Source organism: Lipophrys pholis (assembly GCF_963383615.2).
Source record: "Lipophrys pholis genome assembly, chromosome: 20".
Lineage (NCBI taxonomy): Eukaryota > Metazoa > Chordata > Actinopteri > Blenniiformes > Blenniidae > Lipophrys > Lipophrys pholis.
In genome coordinates this window covers 11064290-11084884 of record NC_137648.1, presented here as the reverse complement: position 1 = coordinate 11084884, position 20595 = coordinate 11064290, and the positions used below count along the sequence as shown (strand labels likewise).

Below are 20595 nucleotides of genomic sequence, written 5' to 3'. Positions count from 1 at the left end.
GAGCCCAAACTCCCCATCAGACCCACAGACTTACAGCATGGCTCGAGGGGGGGGGTTCAAGGAGGAAGCGGGTACACGTTGAGATACTGCACGTAATCTGCCCGCGGAGATGCATCTTCCAAGAGCAAATTAGTGGCCAGATGTGATTTATCACTTGTATTTTTAATATTTGTTTTGGTTTCACGTTTAACTTTGGCTTGCATTTGACTTCTTGCTCAGTCCGGTTAAGGCTCCACTGCAAAACAAGAGAGGGTCACACGAGTGAAAAAGAGAACTCAACGCTGTTCATATACTGTTTACATAAGGAAAGCCTGGCAGGGGAGAGCAACAGGTTCCAGACCCTGAGTGGGTGTCTGGAACGGATAGTCTTTGTCTTACGTGCACAAGTTCGTGAACACCAACAGAAACCTACGCTTTGTGCCAACAGACACACACACGCTGAACTCGACAAAACTTGAAAGCGAGAAGACGACAACAGCATCATGAGGAACACTCAAAGAACTTGTGTTTATTTCAAAGTTACGCAACGATAACAAACGTGGGCATCTGACTTGCGCAGCACAATGAAAGGCCGCTGCTGTCAAATAAAAAACAAAGTGTACAAATTAGAGGGTAATTTATTTGTCACGGTGACTGTGATAAACACAACCTATAGAGCAGCCTGGCTTGCAGGCAACGCCGCCACTTCCTCCATTATCTTTGTCTATAATTCTTCATTGGCCGGACAGACGGCCCCTTAAGGAAGTAGAATACATATGCATGACAGCTCGCTGCTTTATTACATTCAAATGTCACCAGACTGATAATCTTTACGGGGCCGTGAAGAAGCATTTTTATCTTCCGCAGATCGAGCAACAGGCTCCAAATATTCATGGGAGAGGTTACACCAAAGGAAAAGCTGCAAGCCTCCCTCAGCGTCCTCTACAGTATTTTCCCAGCCCTCCCTGTGTGGAGATGTAAAAAGGCAACCTTGGGGAGGCCAGACCTAAACAATGTGCTTTTTAGAGGCCCGTCACAGGCCTTCCCACCACTTTCTCTCCAATCTCTTGGACACTTCCTGTTTGTGTAAAAGATTTGTTGTCTTTAATATATCTGTTCTTTTGCTAGAGGAGTGTGTTGGCCACATCGTTTCTACATATCCAGGCACAACCTCTGGGTCAGTCATTTCCGTGACGTTAAGCAGTAACTGAAACTTGGGGGCAAAGATCGATCCAAATCCGCAGCCATTTACAGGTTCCACACGTACGTCTGGCTGTTACAGTAACTGCTTTAAAAAAAATAAATAAAAAAGGGTACACAGCTGACGTGACGAATCACGTTTTGTGTTCTGTTACTCGTTGTCCCTCTCGCCCTGTCACGCGAGCGCTGTGTCTAAGTCAGGCTCATGCAAGTGACAACACTAACAAGGCAGGTCCATTCAGCATGAGCAATGCAGTAAATATTTTCTGAGCCTTGACTGAGCCAGCGGGACGGTGCTGTCCTTGACACTGACGCTGTATACTGACAAAATAAAAGGCTTGTTAAAGTCACATTGGACAGATCCCTTTTGGCCCATTTGGGGCTGATATATGCAGTGCTGTTTATTTAGGCCTGTCAGAAACCCAGAAATCTGTTCTGTACAGATGGCTGTATGTTCTTATTCGTTCATCAGAGCACTGAGTGCCCATCAGACAAATCACATATTCTAATATGTTCTGGTGACTTTGGAGAGTTCAGCCTTGACGTGATCTACAAGTAAAATCTTCCCATCAGATTATATGAATGTTAACGATAACAAAATCTGAATCATGTAAACACTTTCTGATCGGATTGGGCCTATCCAATTCAAAATTTTGAAGTTAATGATCTGGTCTGAGTCCATGTAAACGGTACATCAGATTTTTTTTACTGTTTGTTTGAGCTTTGTACACATGTCTGTTGCATAACATTTCCAAGTGATGCTTCACACACAACAGGTCAACACGGGAGACAACGTTGCTCTTTAACACATTGTCTTTTCTTGATCCAACTGAACAATGAGAATATTTCTTTCAGGTTGCAAAAAGAAAGCCAGAAAGAAAGAAATCTTGACTGCTCTAATGCACAAACCCATTGTCAGTATTAGCGAACGACCATGTAAACTTTGACGATCGTGTGTGGATTTCATTCTGGGATTGACTGACCAAAGCAGACAATATTCTGACTGCAAAATATACCTGCAGGTCAATCTGATCACTTTATTCAGATTTCATGTAAACGGTATCATCTGACCTTTTAATTAGAAACAATTGGTGTCACTGGATTAGGCTGACAAATAGGTAAAATGTATGTATTCTTTATAACATTTATTGGCAACTTTGTTAAGTACACTCATACAATCTGTTTCTAAGATCCTAGCTGCCATATAGAGCTACAATGGCTCAACATGTACTGTGCCTTGTAGGCAGCTGACTGCTGAAAAATGTGTTTTCTTGTTGTTTATCTTCAGTGCATAAGATTACTACAATGACTTATTTCAATGTTATTAAGTAAATACTCTGAAGTCACATTCATGTAAAACAATAAGCTACACAAATAAGAGTTATGATTGTAGTGTTTGGTATTTTTGTTGTGTGTGCGTGATTCTCATTTTTCAATACTGCAACTTTTAAAGCAGTTTAGCTTTTAGAAACAGTACAAAGACGTTTTATTTTCATCCTACAACAAGAGTAAAAATAAATGTATACTGCAGTCGGCACGCCAAACATGACCAGCCCAGGAAAAACAAAGGACTGAGGCCTCAAATATTGTCAAAATAAACACTGGATATACAGTGAGTGAAGGGCAGTGAAGACAAAGTCCAACATATAGGATACAAACAGACACAGTTCAACAACTAGTATTTAACAGTGAAGTACATAAATACCACCCAAAGAGAGCCAAGACATCAGCACTTCATAAATGAGCACCAGCAGCAAGTTCTTACCTTGATGATCTGGAGCAGGGTTCCTGAGGAGTTCAGCAGATTTTTGAAAACTGTACCAAAGGTCCACAGCAGGTTTTCCTCGGGGTAGGACTTCAGGTTAAAGGCCACCCAACGGTACGACAGCAACAGGAAGGATACGCAGCAGAGGCATCCTGTAGTAGAAGAAACAGCACAAGGTATGTGAGATGTTTGCAAAAAAAAAAAAAAAAAAAGGAGAGGGAGCAGCATGCCATGCATTTAGGTTTAAAAAAGAATTGCATTGGTACACAAATGCCAGCAAAGAAACACAAATATAAACATAGTAGTTGTTCAAATGACTGTTTTCACTGGTGGAGCAGGTCACCTGAGAGCTGTGGGGCACTACTGTCAGTCTCCACTGCTGGTTCTATCCATTATTCTGTAACCTTGTATCAACTTACCAACATTAGTCTTCTGAACTGGCACCATTTTGTCTTTGCATAACACAGCCACGGAGAAAACCCAGTCATTTCCAAGACATAAATCCCTGCGGATCACACAGGCAATACCTTAAAAGGTAAAGTTGAGCCGGCTTTTCTCACTGCGCACATTTTCAGCAGTCAGGAGTGTGTATTACCATGATTTGTTCCGAAATATCGCAAGAATAAAGTTACTGGCATTATTAGTTCAACCTGGGCTTTCAGCTGTGACGAGAAGAAAAGGTGAAAGAAAACTGTAATTTAAATGCATTTCAAGTTGTCTCTGTTGGTTACACTTGTGGGGGAAAAAAACAAAAACAAAAAAAACAAGATGAGTCTAAACAAGAGTTAATACATACATAAATAATGAACATGAAATGTCATAACACAAAAAGTTAAACAACTCGTTGCACGAAAATGTTATTGTTGCTTAAAAAAAAACACCAAACCTTTGTCAGTATCCGCTCCTTTGAATCGTGTAATTTTTGTTTGTTTGTTTGTTTTTGTCGGTGTCACGAATGTTTCGCCAACATGTGACAATCAGTAATGAGCCGCTGTGCGGCGGAGTGATACACATCATAGTGTAGTTCCCAGCCAATCAGATTCATCCGCCAAAACTAAATGTGGTCCGGTGAGACAGAAAATAAAGTTCTTTTAGTATGAAAAGGAAGACGTTTCAAACTTTTAAAGGCAGAAACTTTGGAATGCCATTTTAAATTAAAAGTTTACAAACCAATCAGATGGTAGTTGACAATTTCCATGCGGGCCTGTAAGGTCCAAACTTCGAATGATAAGCGATTGACGAAGAAAGCAAGCGAGAACAAAAAAAAAACAATCAAATGCAAGGCAAGCATAAAAATATACAACCATTATAAATTAATCTTCTTTGAATGACATTTTGTTCAAACGAGACCCCACAGAGTGTTTTCAACAATTCCAAAGTAAGCAAGGTACATGTGGCGAACCACCAAAGTTGTGATTTCTAGCCACTGTGTGAACCTGGAAATCAGACATCTGCCTCTCCACAAGGTCTCGCCCCATTCCCTCTTAGCTCACGTTACTTGGTTGTGTTTACCAGTCATAATAAGGAACATAAGCAATGAAAGTAAAATAAGCATTTCTGTACAATTCAACAAATACTGTACTGCATTGTAGGTGTTCTGTGTTGAGGTTCACTATGAGTTTATAGGTATGCAATTAGAACCGCTGTAATCTGATACACGCTCACGGAACCTTTGACCCGACCGATGCCTCTAACTAATACAGCGATAATGCATGCGAAGACAGAAAATAACATATTTGTGTTTAAGTCTTTGGTATGACATAGGCTAAATAAAACTGTATGTTAAACAGAAATAAACCAGGAACAATCTGAATATTAATTTTCCTCCGTGTATTTGACGAAATTCAAAAGAAAGTCTAAAAAAAAAAAAAAAAAAAAGTTTCAAAGAGTAGAAACTGTGCAGCAGGAATACGTGAAGATTTCAAAACACTGATCATGTATTTATAGTAGACTGGGACGATATGATGCAGTAACTCAAACACAGCTTATCAACTCTTTGTGGTTCATGCTCGGTCTTCTAACCTCACAGGGTATTGTCTTTCTTGAACAGGTGGCTGTGTGCGAGTTTGCCATTTTACCGCCCTGTGTTATTGTGGTGTAAAACGTCCGTCCTTCCCACAGTGCTCCGCGCTACCAGTAATTACCTCAGTCATCAATTCATTCTACTACAGCTTAAGTGCTAACACAGCTAATCTTGTTAAAGCAATTTGATTAGCAAGAACATCTCCCACTATCACACCTCCGGGTTTCAGATGGTGTCTCGTCCTGTTTTGGGATTTATCAAGTCCGAAAAGATGCATCATTCAATAAGTATTGAATGACCACACATCGCTTTGGATTTTAATAGAGTTGCATCAAGTTTCCCCAAAGTTGCACAATGTGAATTGCGAAAACAATTTAGGAAAGAGCGCTAATGTGTCTTTCCGGGTGATTTGTGGGGTTCATTTTGAGGTTTTAATTTGTTAATCCACCAACCATAACTTTTTATAAACATCACCCATGCACTCTTTATAGGTCTACTACTATACGCTATTTCTTTTTCCAAATGTCCATTGCTAAATCATTAACATCTGCATTTGCTTGTACTCGGGGTTGTAAATCAGTGGAGAAGTGTTGCAACAACATTCTGCTGCGACGGAGATATTTGTGTTGCGGAAAACAGTTAGAGATTTGGCGCTTCTCTGGCCTAACTTCCTTTAGAGGTCTCATGGGTCAGATATAGATTGTTAATCATTCGTGTGGCAGTGAGCCGATGAAGATGATGTGATACCCTACAGATGCTCAGTGGGGTGACAGGATACACAATAAGATAGCGTTCACCTAATGGATGATTCTTATCATTTGCTGTAATTGAAGATGTTATGGAGCCTGATCATCATCCCCTGGAGAAGTAAATGGCTCTGTTGCAGTGGAAGTGAGTTACTCTCCACCACAAGCCTAAAAAAGCAACAAGTATAAAGACTGAAGAAGACTTTACTGCATGTCATGCATTGGGGAAAAAAAAAAAAAAAAAAGTTGACTTTTGACCCCTTCTGACCCCTCACGGGGCTTTTCTGCAATAGAAAGCTTTGCAAATGTGATCATTCTCAAATGACTAAGTCACAGCTGAGTGAGCAAAAGCCACCAAACAGGACCTCCACTTAGCCCAAGTGTTTGTTTTTCCTTTCTTCCCGTGTTTGTCTTTAATCCAGGTGATGGCTTTCTTCATCGCCCAACACTGCGGTCACTCAAACCGAGGGGGGATTTAGGGGATGACAGCCATGCCTCCTCATCCGTCATTATCCATCTCCATGACATTTGCTATAGAGACTGCAGAACAGAGGTGAGGATGTGACCCACTTCTCAACACCTGTCAAGCTGTTGAGAAAGAAGGGAATAGTGAGAGACAAATAGTCTCAGCACCAAGCAGTGTCTGATGTTCGTGTGCAATCCTCACCAAAAATAGAAATTCCTTTTTGTTTTTGTTTTTCATAAAACAGTTGTATTATACAATCGTAATGAATCCAAGCTTAAAACTCTTTCCTATTGAGTAAGATTTTTTAGTTTTTTCTCCGTGCACCCTGGGAGCTGTCAGCTCTTTGGCTGCGAGATTCACACATATACACTCCGAACAATACGTCCATCTGTCTAAAAAAAAAAAAAAGCTAAACACATGAGTGACAGCCAAATCACTTTGTAAAAAGCAGGAAATATCCTCAGGAACCCCGACAAGGAGGGGTGGGGGGGTTTCCACTCTGCAGATTCCCCCCCCCCCATTTTCCCTGAGCCCCTCTTCCACCCTGAATAAAGCTCGGCTCGTGGCAGCTATTAATACAGAGTGTTGACAGGTCCAATCACAATCAGAGCGCGGCCGTACCTTTCATGCTGAGGGAAAGACGAGAGACAGTGGACTCTTATGGGACGAGAGATGATACAAGTAGAAAGAGAGCGGCGGTCAAAAATACTACAGTGAGATTAACCAAAGTGCTGCCTGTGATCGTGTGCCCGAGTCTCTGTGGTTAATTAGACTGTAACTCTGGCCAGAGCAAAGTGCAACGGGCCTACGTTCGGCACTTTAATCAACTTTTGGCCGTCAAAAGCAGCAGCGATTTTGCATTCGAAAGAGAAAGTGGGTGATTGAACGCAGACGTTCAAGGAGAGAGTGGGGGGGAAAGATGGAGGAGGAGAGGTGCTATTGTGTTAAGTCGTGTTTGCTAGTTGTTTGCTGGACATAGAGCGACGGGCTACGGCAACACGTAGCGGACTGGTTCCACTATACTTCATTCATCATCAGAGTGTTTATGTGTGTCTGTGGGAGCGAGAGAGAGAGAGAGAAAGAGAGAGGGGCTGAGGAGGGGGTGTGTTTGTGTGTGTCAGACAGTATTCCTGCTCGTCTCGCTACGCCAGTTAAGTTTAAATCAGAGGCAGTCACTGGACACACACACGACGGTGGTCTCTCTCTCTCTCTCTCTCTCTTCTCCCTCTGCCTTTCCTGATCCTCAACGCATCAGCAGCCTCTTGGTTCAGCAGCTCAGGTAAGACCTGACAATCTCAGAAAAACTCTCACCAACTGAAGAAAACTGTTGACAACTTCAGCATCTTAGAGGTCTGAATTTTACCAGGAATAGCCCTTTTCGATCAGCGTCTTAGTATTTATCGATTTCGTGGTTTCCTCCAGCACAGACACTGAAATGGTTCAATCTTTTTTCTCCTGTCAATGTTTCACTCTGTACTCTATTCATTATGGCGTATCTATGCAGAAGGGAAAACTGTGATATCTTAGAGATCATTGTCGGCTTGATCAGTGCAACCTGTTTTTACTTTGTTTGTTTTAGCTGTCCATGTGAAAGGTCTCTGAGTGTGTGTATAGAGTGTTTGGTAAAATAACCAAAGCTTTGCAGTGAGGATGGGGGGGGAAAAAACCCACAATACACAAACGATACAAACTCAACTCTTGGATCAGTGAAGAATATTGAATCCACTTCCTTATAAACAGCATCTCTACACTTCATGAAAATACTCTTTTATGATGGATTTAGTAAGAAAACAGGCACAAAAATGTGATTGGGGGGGGGGGGGGTAAAAAAGGCCGGAGTAAAAACTGATGACATTCAGTTATTATGGCTTGTCAACAAGAAGCTAATGAAACTGGGGAGAAGTGCAATGAGGGGATGATGGAGAATGAACATGTTGGGGGTGTGAGGGGAGAAAGGTATGCAGCGTGCAAGCTGTTTCACATCATGCTCTGAAAGGAAAGTTTCAAACTTTTAAAGGGGACTCATGTTCCCGTTCAACGCTCATATGTTCCACACTCAGACAATCTTTCAGTAAACTATGGCCACGAGTGAAAACAAACAGGAGAAAAGGGTTTTTAATGTGTTGTTTTACTGTAATTTGAAAATACCCGAACAGGAAATGAAGAGCACTTTCGCAGGCGAGAGGTTTGCGCTCTCTAATTATCTTACTCACATGAAAGCTCGGTTTTCTAAACAGAAAAACACAGACGCAGCTTTTGAAGTCAATATTTTCATTAGCTACGCTGCTGAAAACCAGAAGTACATAGGCTCATGGGGAACGTCGCACTGTCATACACGCACACACACACACACACACACACACACACACACACACACACACACACACACACACACACACACACACACACACACACACACACACACACACACACACACACACACACACACACACACACGCCAAACTAAACGCACAATCAAAATCTTTCTATTTCTGAACACAACAGCATAAACTCAAAGTGGTTTTTCTTCTTTTTCTGATATCTGAACTGATTGTGAAGGTTGAAAGCTTCTTCAGCCGTTAGTGAAGCGGTTCATCCGAAAGAAACTGAAGTGAGATGAAAGAGAAGAGGAAGTGATTAGTAGGAGGTTGAGTTGCAACACATCATTAGAGTAAAGATAAAGCTCTTGAGGCATTGTGCACCTTCATAATTGGCATATCTGGTTCTTGGTAATTGGTGATAAATCTGAACACCTCTGACGTGCCCAAAGATACCAGACGCAAAAAATTGGAAGTCGCCATTGTTGTAGGACATCCTGTTGACCCAGCGAGGCCGAAATGGGGGAGTAAACAGACGGAGGATCATGAGATGGCAGGCTCAGGTGGCGCATTCCCGGCGACATGGACCTCACTTCATAATGGGCCGAGATAAATCATTAACTCCATCAAGCAGGCATTTTAGTGGCTCTCTCTATGGGCAGCCAGATGGTGGTGCTCAAGCCAAAGCTCAGATAGCTCAGTTGATGGGAACTTCATTTGTGTTTGAATACAGTTTAACTTGGCCCACGCTGCCATTTTTCCAGGTTTCTTTCTTTTTTCTTTTCTTTAAATGCCCATGATCTCAGGAAGAAGCAGTACCTACAGGTCCTGAAATAGGATTAGACTAGGAAAGTTGCTGGTTCAGTGTCACTCAGGAGTCAGACAGCGGACTGTGGCGCGCGAACGTTCCCCAACTTCCTCCTGAAGCCAAATTTATCATTTATTCCGAGCAGCTTTGTGTTTGCACGCCGCGCAGGGCCTCACACTCCTTTGTCTTGTCTCGGAGGATGCAGCTTGCTCATGGGCCTTGTGAAGTAGATGTTTGCCTTCCTGTCTGTGGTCACCCAGGGTTTATGGCTCCCATTCAGTAATGTGCGATTTCTCTCCACGCTATAGCTGCGCTGTACACAGCAGCACTAAACAACCTGCTTCTGAGTCACCTTCTGTCAGTAGCACCTCAGCTTTATTATGGTCTTCACAACATACATATATACACAGAGATGACTTTTAGCTCTGTTTATACCCCCCCCTCCCCTCCCCATACCCTCTCACCATTAGCATCTCCCTCATGGAAAAACACTAGCGGTCAAAAACCCTTCTAAAGAAATGCAAAAACACAAATGGCATAAATTTTGTTCTCTTATGTCCAATTTTGGTCATTAAAAATGTCCTCGTCATCATCAGGAGATTACCTTGAACTGTTTCGAATCCTTAAATTACTAAACCAATGTGGGTTTTGTTGCCCTCTCTTAAGTAGATCGAATTTACAGCGAGTCACTGGTAGGATCATCACAGAAGGAAAACACATGTTCAGTAAATCCAAGTTATGACATCTGTGTCGGTGCTTTACCCTACCTATTACACCAGGGGCAGTGCAGGAAAACGGACAGAGATATTTCCTTATTCATTTCATTATTCTGTTGCCCTTGGCACCCACACATTTTTCCAAACTCAACAATCCCCACATCTGCAACCGATACATTTGGTGTTTTAAGTGCATTTTCTCCAAAGAGTTCATCTCCTCAAATGTGGTGGAAAATATAAGGATCTTTTACTCTGAGATACAATAGTTTAGTTGCTGGGGCTCAGACAGTCTTAATGCCAACCAGAGGGCAGCAGGAATGCCGATGGGGAGTATTTTTGTGTTGTTGTTGTTGTCTTTAAGTGCTTGCAAGACGTCATCTGGGGTTGCTACAACTACATCTGGAAATCTGCAAGAAGCTTTCAATATTTGCAAATAGATACGCATCAGACCTGGCAGAGTGTGTCCACGTTACCAACCATGATATAACGCTGAGAGAGCAGTCAGAACGCAAGTGTACAATCCTAAAGCTGTAATGCCATCTTGTGGCAAGACGCCTGAATAGCTCGTTTAGTCGTAACTGCGTATAGAAAAATATACATTTTATGTCTTTGAGAGCTATTAAAGTGTTCTCTCCATACCGTGGGGAAAAAAAAGACAATTATTTCTATAATCTTTCTTTGCTATTTGCCTGTTTTTGAGTTGCCAGAAAACTGTTACCCTTTGCATCTGTTTGGAGTTAATGTAACCGCAAATATGTTATTTTCATGCAATTAGCAATATAAACTTCTTTTTTTTTTTTCGCGGGGGGGGGGGGGCATATATATATAGAAATTATGCTTGCATTCTTGCATTATCCTTTCTAATGACTTACAATTAGCTATTCTATTAAACATAAACACTATCAACAAATGGGAGAATATTTTCTTTATTCCCATTTCACATTCAGCTCGTACAAATGAGGCAAAAACTAGCCCCGAGGCAAATTCTCCACAGCACGCAGGTTTGATTTTCTCACAGAGCAAAGTTTCCACAGAGCCGAATCCCTGCTGTCCTGTTTGTTTAGGTGTGTGCTGATTAGAAGTTCTCATGCTGGGTACAATGTATCTCTGCACACCGAGGGTTTGAAACGTGACATGTCTTTTACAGTGACTGGAGCCTCAAACCTCTCTTTTTCCTCTCCTCCCCGCTCCCTCAGTACCTTTGTGTTTAATGGTGTTGTTATCCGAGCTCACACTTAGGCATGCAGCCTTCATTAACACAGGTCATAACACAAGGCATAAATGTTCTCCTTCCGGGTGCTGACAGTCCACCAAGATGGACGGACCATTTGATAAGCACTGTACAGTTTTACTGTTGCCCTTCATTAGCCGAGGGACGATTTAAAAGAGAAGGCAGAATGCAGACTGCCTTTAATGATGATGTTGCAAAGAGCATTTTTGGAATATTGAATAACATGCAACATCTGTTTTTCATGGCTTCTTATTTTTACAGAAATAACATAAAGCGTCGGGATGGCTTTAATGTGCAGGTCTTTAATGAGCTGGTGTAGGGTGAGCACTTTCATGGGTGCTCGTGTGGATTAGCGTTTATGGACCATGCCAGCAGTAATGATGGCTCTTCTTCTCGGCTGCCTGTGACATTTTTGTTGTGCTTCTTTTATAGGACTCTCGGAGGCCTTTCGCCCAAGGCCTGTATCAGTCACCACAGACGCTCCCTGCCGACAGGGCCCCCCGTTTGAAAGTCCCAGGATCTGGCACTAAAAAAGGGAAAATGCAGAATCTAACGGCAGGAGCGACAGAAGGGATAAAGCTGACATGTGGCATGTCTGGAAACCATAACTTCATCTACACCCTGGTACCCATTGTCTACGGCTGCAACTTTGTCGTCGGTATCGTCGGGAACAGTATGGTGGTGGCTGTCATCTACTGCTACATGAAGCTCAAGATGGTTGCCAATATTATGGTCCTCAATCTTGCCATATCTGACCTAACCTTCCTCATCACCCTGCCCATGTGGGCGACCTTCACTGCCACCGGGTACAATTGGCCATTCGGAGCCTTTCTGTGTAAGGCCAGCGCGGGGCTCGTGATATTTAACCTGTACACCAGCATCTTCTTCCTCACAGCACTCAGCATCGACCGTTATCTGGCCATTGTGCACCCAGTGCAATCACGCCGGTTCCGCACCGTTGCCTATGCTCGTATCACCTGTGTCGTGGTCTGGGTGTTTGCATTTGTGCTCAGCATGCCCACTGCACTGACCAGGGATGTGCTGCACCTCCCGGACTACAATACCACCGTGTGCGCTATCCTCCACCCAAAGACTGAGAATGTCAAGAGGTTGAAGGAGCTTCTTCTGGCCATCAGCATCATGAAAAGTCTGCTGGGCTTCCTGATTCCCTTCATCATCATCATCACCTGTTATTGCCTCATCGGACGGGCGTTGCTGGGGGCAAAACACATACAGAAAAGCTCCCGCTCCAGGGACGACGAGGTACTGCGCATGCTGGCAGCCGCTGTCCTGGCCTTCTTCCTGTGCTGGAGCCCCCATCAAATCTTCCATTTCATGCAAGTTCTCCACCAAATGAACCTGCTGCAGAAATGTAAAATCCTGGATATCATAGACACAGCAATGCCCTTCACCATCTGCATCGCCTACTTAAACAGCTGCATCAACCCAATTGTGTATGGCTTTGTGGGACGGCAGTTTCGCAAGAACTTACTGCGCTTGCTGCGCTGCTCGCCGGGTGGAGCTACCAGACCTCACCCGAGCATCAGCTCCAAGATGAGCGCGTTCTCTTTTCGTGCCTCGGAAGCCCTGAGCCTTACAGCCAAGACTAATGCCTCCGCTGACGTAAAGTGAAAAAAATGGGGCGGAACAGGGTATAATTTCACCCTCCCTGCTCTTTTGGTCTGTGGTCAAGAGGCTGGGGATGGGATGGAGACATTCCTCGCTTTGAAACCAAACTCTATAACCAAGCACTGAACCATGCAGAACAGTGGAGATGTTGCATTCGTGCCCTTCTGTAGGACCACTTTGTACAGTGGTTATTAATAAACCATCACATGTTAGATTGCAATCATGCCTGATACTAGCTCATGTTTCCTTCCAAGCCAGTGAAATGAATGTCAGTGTCACAACAAAATCCATAAATTAACCGTTTTAATAACATATTGCCCTGTTGGAAAACACATAATTACTGTTCGTTTATCTCCATATTTTAAAAAAAAAACCAGATGTGCATGATCTGCAGGATTTTGTCAACATTGTGCCTTAATGATGCAGTGCAGTAATATATTGTCCGGTGATAGCTGTTCTGTGTGCTCAGCAGGTCTTTCACCAGTTGGAACAGTGATCAAGTGCTTAGCAAAGACGCCAAAGCTGAAAAAAAAAAAAAGTCACAAGGAACTAATGCATGCTCTGCCAGCAGCTGTATACATGGAAAAAAAATTGGTCATGTGTAGCAATTGTAAATATATGTGTGTGATATATTTGACTATAACTTGTGGCTGTGTTTGAAATCGTTGTCATATGACGTGCTCCCTGTGAAAATGTCCGATTTGTGTTTGCATAAGACCGAAATGTTGAGTTGTTACTAAGTTAAACTGTGTGAAACTGTGGTACACAAACACTTCAGGTTAGGAGATTTTCATCAGTGTCTCTGACGGTTGTATTGTAGGTGATATTTGTTTATGTTAATTTCTTTTTTTTTCTACTCTGTAAAGGTAAATGTTGTGAATATATGAGAGTATAAATAAAATGGGGAAACATTACTCATATGGTTACTTTTTTACTGCCTCATAATATAGAGGCATCCATTTTGCACAAAAACATTACAAATAGAGCCGTTTATCTCAGATTAAGTAGCTTTAATGAACAAATTTGACGTGTCCTTGACTCTGAGAGGCTCCTGGCAGCTATTAATCATTGACTCATTGATCATGTAAAGTGCACGTAGCAGCCCGCAAAAAATAACAGGTGCACGATACAGCGCCTTTCAGGAAGAATGAGTGACATCACACACTGGGATTGGTGGATGGGCAGCAAGCAGGGGGTTATAAGAGCTGTCCACAGGTGAGGACAGACTCACTGCCAACATGAAGGTCCTCCTGCTTTTGGGATTGGTGGCTGTTGCCTTTGCCGAAGTCACTCGCTTCGAGGGGTAATTTCTTTTTTTTATTTTTAATGGAGCAGAAAACACTGTATTCCCGTGATTTGTCTGTAATCGAATGACTATCAAACATCAAAAGATACAGCCAAGCTCTGCACTCACAGCTTGGCCATTTATCAACAGAACGTAATGAAAAAGAAGAGTAATGTGGGATTCTTTCAGCAGAAGCTATTGAAAAGTTCATAGTTCATTTGTTAATGTTTTCACTCTTTCGCTAAATGTTTCTCTGGCATTTATAAATAATTTGCATCAGAATACCTCAAATAATAATTCCATCATGTGCTACTAAACTCACTGAGTATATAATTGAGGGAGATGTGGCTCATTTTCAGCCTTGTTTTTACTAAAAAGGATCAAGGGCCAATTTAAAGTTTTTTTTCCCCCAATGTCGGAGTTTTGGTAGTTCTACTTGATCAGCTTATGACTTTTCAAATAATTCTATCCCATTTTCACTCATTTATCCCTTTTTTTTGCATTTGCATTTACATTTTACATTTCTTCAGGGCTTTTTACATTTCATTTGTGCATATTTTTTGCACGCTGTTTTCTTCCCATCTTTTAAATTCTTCTTTAAATTGGCCTGATTTCTTAAAATCACTGTTTGCATTTCTTGTAATATATGTTATTTTTACATAATTAGCAGATATTATGTTATTGGCAATTTTTGCATTATTAGTTGTTACAGGCCTTTGTGTTTGGAGTTTACTCCCACAGTCTAAAAACGTGTATGCCAGATTAATCCCTGATTCTAAAATTGCATGTATGTGTGAACGTGAATGTGTGGTTGTTTGTATCTCTGCTTGCACTGTGATGGACGGTTGATATATTCTGTAATCCTCCTTCAACAATACTTGGTTATTATCAAGCTATTACCAAGATTTGATAGGTAGTATGGTATGACACTAACCTTAACTACAACACAGTTCATTGAAAGTCCTGTTTCATTTTGTGATGATTGTTTTTCCCTTTTTGTCTGGAACAGAGATAAAGTCTTCCGTCTGAAGCCTGTGCTTGATGAGCATGTGACCCTCATCAAAACTCTGGCCAAGGACATTGAGGTACCGATTCTTCGCTTCTGTTATCTGCTGAGGAGACTTTCTCACTTCGTCCCTGTGTGTTTGACTGCTGATGTGTTGGCTCCCCCTGCAGGTGGACTTTTGGAGCCCTGAGAATGCTGAGCAGGTCAAGATCAACATGGATGTGGACATCCACGTGCCTGCCATGTACCTGGATATTGTCTCCACCATCCTGAACCAGAACGACATGGAGAACGAGTAAGTGACCGGTCAAACCTGAACTTTTTGAATGAGACTTCTTGAACACTGGGTTATAGTGAGTTCCTCCACAGTGTTCTCATTGAAGATGTCCAGGTTGCTGTTGAGGGCCAGGCTGATGGCGGACCCACCCCCAGAGCCCACAGCTACACCAAGTACAACACCTGGACTGATGTAAGAGTCAAAACCATCCTCATTCCCAGCCTCAACTGTGACTGAGTCTCTATTTCCGCTCTAATTTAATATCGCCTGTTCCTACGTTTCCCTTGATTTCAGATCCAGTCCTGGATTTCCTCCATTTCCTCCTCCAACCCTTCTCTGGTCAGCAAGCAGGTGATCGGAAACACATATGAAGGACGCCCCATGACTGTCCTCAAGGTACTTCAGCCTCACATGCTTTCGAACATCAGCTCCAGATGCTGAACATGTTTTGAACTTAAAGCGCAGTTTTTCAGCACTAATGTTTCACGATAACATTTTATAACCACAGCTTGGTAAGAAGACCAGCGCCAACAAGCCCGCCATCTTCCTGGACTGCGGTATCCACGCCAGAGAGTGGATCTCTACTGCTTTCTGCCAGTGGTTTGTCAAGGAGGTACTGAAGCTTCATAGACGTCAAGCACTTACTCGGCAGTTTCTTCTGATCACAGCACTGACCTTTGTATCCTTCCTCAGGCTCTGGCCACCTATGGCAGCGATTCTCAGATGACCAGCCTGCTCAACCAGATGGACGTGTTCGTTCTGCCCGTCTTCAACATCGATGGCTATGACTACACCCACAAGAGCGTATGTCACAACCAAGCTTCAGTTGACAGATATGCTACTTACGTAACACAAATAAACATGTATTCACTTTGTCCTCTTGGGAAATACAGAACAGGATGTGGAGGAAAACTCGCTCCAGGAGATCTGGATCCAGCTGCGTTGGAGCTGATCCCAACAGGAACTTTGATGCCGGCTGGTGCAGTAAGTGTAGTTGTATTGCTGAAATTATTTCTATTAGGGTAGGGACCTTTGCGTCAAACTTTTCACCCTGGTAACCAAAGTTCTAATCATGGTTTTCTGTAATAAACCATCAAAATGTGATGACACCCTGCTAAAAAGATGTCACTTCAACTCAGAGGTAAAAGTTCAATTTATCTTAGTTCAGACAGAAATAAAAAGTGGGCCAGGTCAGTAAAATGGTGTCATTATAAATATCCCTGCAAATGGTGTGAAAAACCAAACCAGCATTTGATTGGCAATCGTTTTCCCAAACTTGAACAAGGTTCTCAAGAAGATTCTGTGCAATTTCAACATTCAAAATCAAGTTAAATATGAAAAACTCGTCTGCCTTTGTCATTTTGTCGCAAAAGAAAATGTTGAAAATTACAAGATAAAGATCTAAACTCCTACCTGCCAAAGTGTTTCTATTCTGAATAACACAGATATTTGAAGCATTCAACATGCATGTTTTTATAAATGTACCACCACAGTATGGCTTTGACACTATTGCTGATTGTCTCACTAAGGTAGCTCAGACTAATGGAAATGCTGCCATCTGGTGTTCAATTCTGAGTGTCAGTCAATTTCATTTCCTTCAGGTCATACTGTGTGCCAGACTTGGACCTTCCGAGGGACCAGTTTTACCCCACATGCCATATGTTTCACCCCCCCCCCCCCTCTGATTATTGCAGTTAAACTTTAATGTCTTTGAAATGTCTTTGCAGCTCTGGGAGCTTCCAGCAACCCCTGCAGCGACACCTTCTGCGGATACACTCCCGAGTCCGAGATCGAAGTGAAGAACGTTGCCAACTTCATCCGTGGGAAGAAGTCCGTCATCAAGGCCTACCTCACCATCCACTCCTACTCCCAGCTCCTGCTCTTCCCTTACTCCTACTCCTACAACCTGGCTGCCCACCACAGTGAGCTGGTCAGTGACCATCTTCTCTCATCACAGTCTTACTGTCCAGTACTTATTGCTGAATCAGGGTGTGCACGGTCAGTCACAATGTACAGATAATTGTGCTTCATCACAGTGTCACATGCATCGCTATAGTGCTGCAATGCTATAAAGACATGCTGGAAACAGACATGAAGGTACAGCCACAATTATAGCAACGGATTTACGGGTGTCAGACAGACACGTTAAAGTTTAGATTAACAAGGTTCTTCGAATAATAAACAGCAGACGTCATCATCAGTGCTAATAAACGGAACGTTATGTTACAGCTGCAAATAAATGATTCTAATTGGATGTGACTTTACACTTAATAAAAGTAGCTTTTAAAGTGAGATGTTACTTAAACATCATGGCCAAAAGAAACTTACTGCATAAGCTTGACCCTGTACCATATCTGGGTGAGTCTTATCTGAGGGCCACACATAACTGCTGCAAATCATTTGCTCCCTGCTCACATGCCTCATTCTCATGGCTCTTTTACCTCTCACCGGGGTGTCCAAACTCTTTGCAGTTAACACTCACACCCCTGCTCCAGCTCTCACACTAACTGAGGCGGATCACACGTCTCTGCCTCTCCATTACTGCCTTGTAATTCAGTCTTTCTTCTGATACTTCACAGAACAAAAGAACGCTGGGAATCTGTCACAACCCATCGGTCCATCTAGAAATATAATTTCCTGCTTGTGCATTTCTCGGAGGTTTCATTTCCTCCCGCGACTCCCCGAGGCTTTCTCCCAAACCACCATCAGTAATATCAGTGAAGACTTTACCATTAGAAGCATTAGGTGTTATCCAGTGTTCCAGTATCCATATATTATAACTTTGAAAATGCAGCTTTTTAATTCCCTCCAATTTTTGTTTTACCATTTGTAGCATTCTCCTTGCATGGTTAAAATTTATTATTATTATTATTAAAACTTTTATTAAATTTAAACATACAAGCATGCAAATATAGTATAATAATATGTGGTAATATGTCAAATATATATAATATAGAAATTAACAATAATAATAATAATAAGACACTTCGGGTTAATGTCTTCAGGTGTTACACAACTGTACTTGATTTGTAATGGATGGTAACTGATGGTGGATAATGTCAACTATATTTAGAGGGATCTTGTTGTGTTGCTCAGACATGGTTTATGATGCTCCTTGAAGTCATACATGTACAAGCATATCGTACAGAATTGTACTGGATTATTCTCAAGTACATTAGACTAAATATGTCATATATATATATGATGCAGATGTTACGAGGTGATCCTCCAATGTGAGTTTGTTTCTTCTCTGTTACAGTTGAGAGTTGCTGAGGGAGCCTCTTCTGCTCTGCGTAGCCTGTATGGCACTCGCTACACCAGTGGACCCGGTGCTACGACCATCTGTAAGTGTACAAATATCACAACCGTGTTGCTCTTTCTAGGGAGGTTTTATTTTCAGTGCAAATATGATGCATTTTCATTTGTTGACGATGCAAACATCTCTTGTGAAACATGAGTCCTCGAGAGATAACAGAAGGCAATCAGGAGCAATGCAGCTATTCCAAGCAAAAGATTTTTATTTTTTATTTTTCTCACCATCTCCATTGGAACCAAATCAGTTTGAAAACACGTTTAGTGTCCCAGGCCGTCAGCATACCCCCACTCTGAATAATTCCCCTCTTCTTATCTGCCCTCAGACCCTGCTGCTGGAGGCTCTGATGACTGGGCCTATGACCTGGGAGTGAAATATTCCTACACCTTCGAGTTGCGTGACACTGGTCGTTATGGCTTCCTGCTGCCCGAGTCTCAGATCAAGCCCACATGCGAGGAGACCATGCTGGCCGTCAAGTACATTGCCGCCTACGTGCAGAAGAACCTCTATTAAAAAGCGGAACTGCCAGGACCCCTGCCAACTCAGCTCCTCTGTACTAGCCCCCAGCCCCTCCAACCTCTCAGCCATCTCCTGCCCGTATCCATGGATACGGGCACCACCCGCCATGTTTCCTCACTGTGTTTGACAGAATGTCGAGATGAGTGTAAACAATAAAATCAATGATCCATCCCCACATGCTGAATCAATTTTTTATGTGTATTTGATAATATTGCGTCTGGTTTACACAGCCTTTGCTATTTGTGTGACAACAACATCACAAATCGGGATCTACAAAGAAAATAATCATGCTTACACTTTACAACCCATTACTAATAGGTCAGAAAAACCAGCTGCATTTACACCAAATTATCCGAATAATTTGCTTAAGGACTAATTAAACTTAATCATGCAAATAATTCAGTGTTCTTACAGCATAAAGAAAACAATACTCAAAAGGATCAACTGATTCACTGTTTGAGCCCTTTTTTCAAGAATAAGTGATCCCTCTTGTTCTAATGGGCCCTGATCCAGCCTGAAGTGGAGATGGTGTATAGGTGGGTAGAGGTGCAAGTCTTCAAGGATTTCAGTTTGGTAACACAGTACGCGAGAGACACAATAAGCCTTGGCACCGTCTCTGGGCGGCCAAGCATCTGCCTGAGTGGAGAAAATAAACGAGCCAGAAAGCAGCAGGATGTTTAACTGCACGTACGCCCATTATCAAAAGAAAAAAAAAAAAATGCTCACAAATCCACATGTTATTCATTTATGGCCAAATAATTGTAATTATAAAAACAAATAAAAAAAAAATCATGCAATGCAGCACTCCTCCAGATATCTATAGCATTTAAAGAAAAGTCATGAATTCACTGGTGATGGAAAGTAACCAGAAATTAGAGGATCAGTGGACTTCCCGGACCTTCCACCTTCACCTCCTTTGGAAAAAAACAGGAAGCACCAAATAAATGAAAAATGTTGTGCCATTTATTATTAAGATTGCAACGATATCGACCTTTATTGTTTTTCATATTTCTAAACATTACAATTACATTTTGAAACATCAGGTTAGAGGTTGCGGAACAAATCTATAAAGGCAGACAATCTAATGTCAAAACAATGACTACTCTTAAACTATGGCTCTGGCATTAAATAGGCATTCATTAATAAATGGTTCAATTAGAGATTGCTGACATCGAGTCAGAGACAATTACACCTGAATGATGTAAAATGTCAAAATGTCCCACCATTGAAGTGAAACATTTTCACAAAGCTCTAGAAAACGATTTAGATGTCCTTTACACAAACTCAAACATGAGGAGAAAATACACACCTGCA

At 42.1% G+C, this 20595-nt stretch overlaps 2 protein-coding genes across 2 annotated transcripts; both read left to right on the top strand.

Annotated features, from left to right (window-relative positions):
- The first annotated feature begins 7328 nt into the window (after positions 1–7328).
- On the top strand, positions 7329–13795 carry agtr1b (angiotensin II receptor, type 1b). The gene is made up of 2 exons (XM_080489828.1): positions 7329–7458; positions 11685–13795. The coding sequence occupies exon 2, from the start codon at positions 11793–11795 to the stop codon at positions 12882–12884; it is 1092 nt and encodes a 363-aa protein (XP_080345954.1). The 5' UTR covers positions 7329–7458; positions 11685–11792; the 3' UTR covers positions 12885–13795.
- Positions 13796–14061: 266 nt separating this feature from the next.
- Positions 14062–19463, top strand: cpb1 (carboxypeptidase B1 (tissue)). Its single transcript, XM_080489827.1, has 11 exons — positions 14062–14184; positions 15176–15251; positions 15343–15467; positions 15542–15641; positions 15744–15845; positions 15958–16062; positions 16143–16253; positions 16343–16433; positions 17177–17379; positions 18709–18793; positions 19088–19463. Exons 1-11 carry the CDS (start codon positions 14120–14122, stop codon positions 19273–19275), a joined length of 1251 nt encoding a protein of 416 aa, XP_080345953.1. The 5' UTR covers positions 14062–14119; the 3' UTR covers positions 19276–19463.
- Positions 19464–20595: the final 1132 nt, after the last annotated feature.

What these genes read in the sequence shown, in the direction of transcription:
- cpb1 (XM_080489827.1), top strand. Translation starts at nt 14,120, where the DNA reads ATGAAGGTCCTCCTGCTTTTGGGATTGGTGGCTGTTGCCTTTGCCGAA. An exon ending in CAGAACGACATGGAGAACGA is followed by an intron (nt 15,468 to 15,541) that starts GTAAGTGACCGG and finishes GTTCCTCCACAG; the next exon opens with TGTTCTCATTGAAGATGTCC. An exon ending in ACCCGGTGCTACGACCATCT is followed by an intron (nt 18,794 to 19,087) that starts GTAAGTGTACAA and finishes ATCTGCCCTCAG; the next exon opens with ACCCTGCTGCTGGAGGCTCT.
- agtr1b (XM_080489828.1), top strand. Translation starts at nt 11,793, where the DNA reads ATGCAGAATCTAACGGCAGGAGCGACAGAAGGGATAAAGCTGACATGT.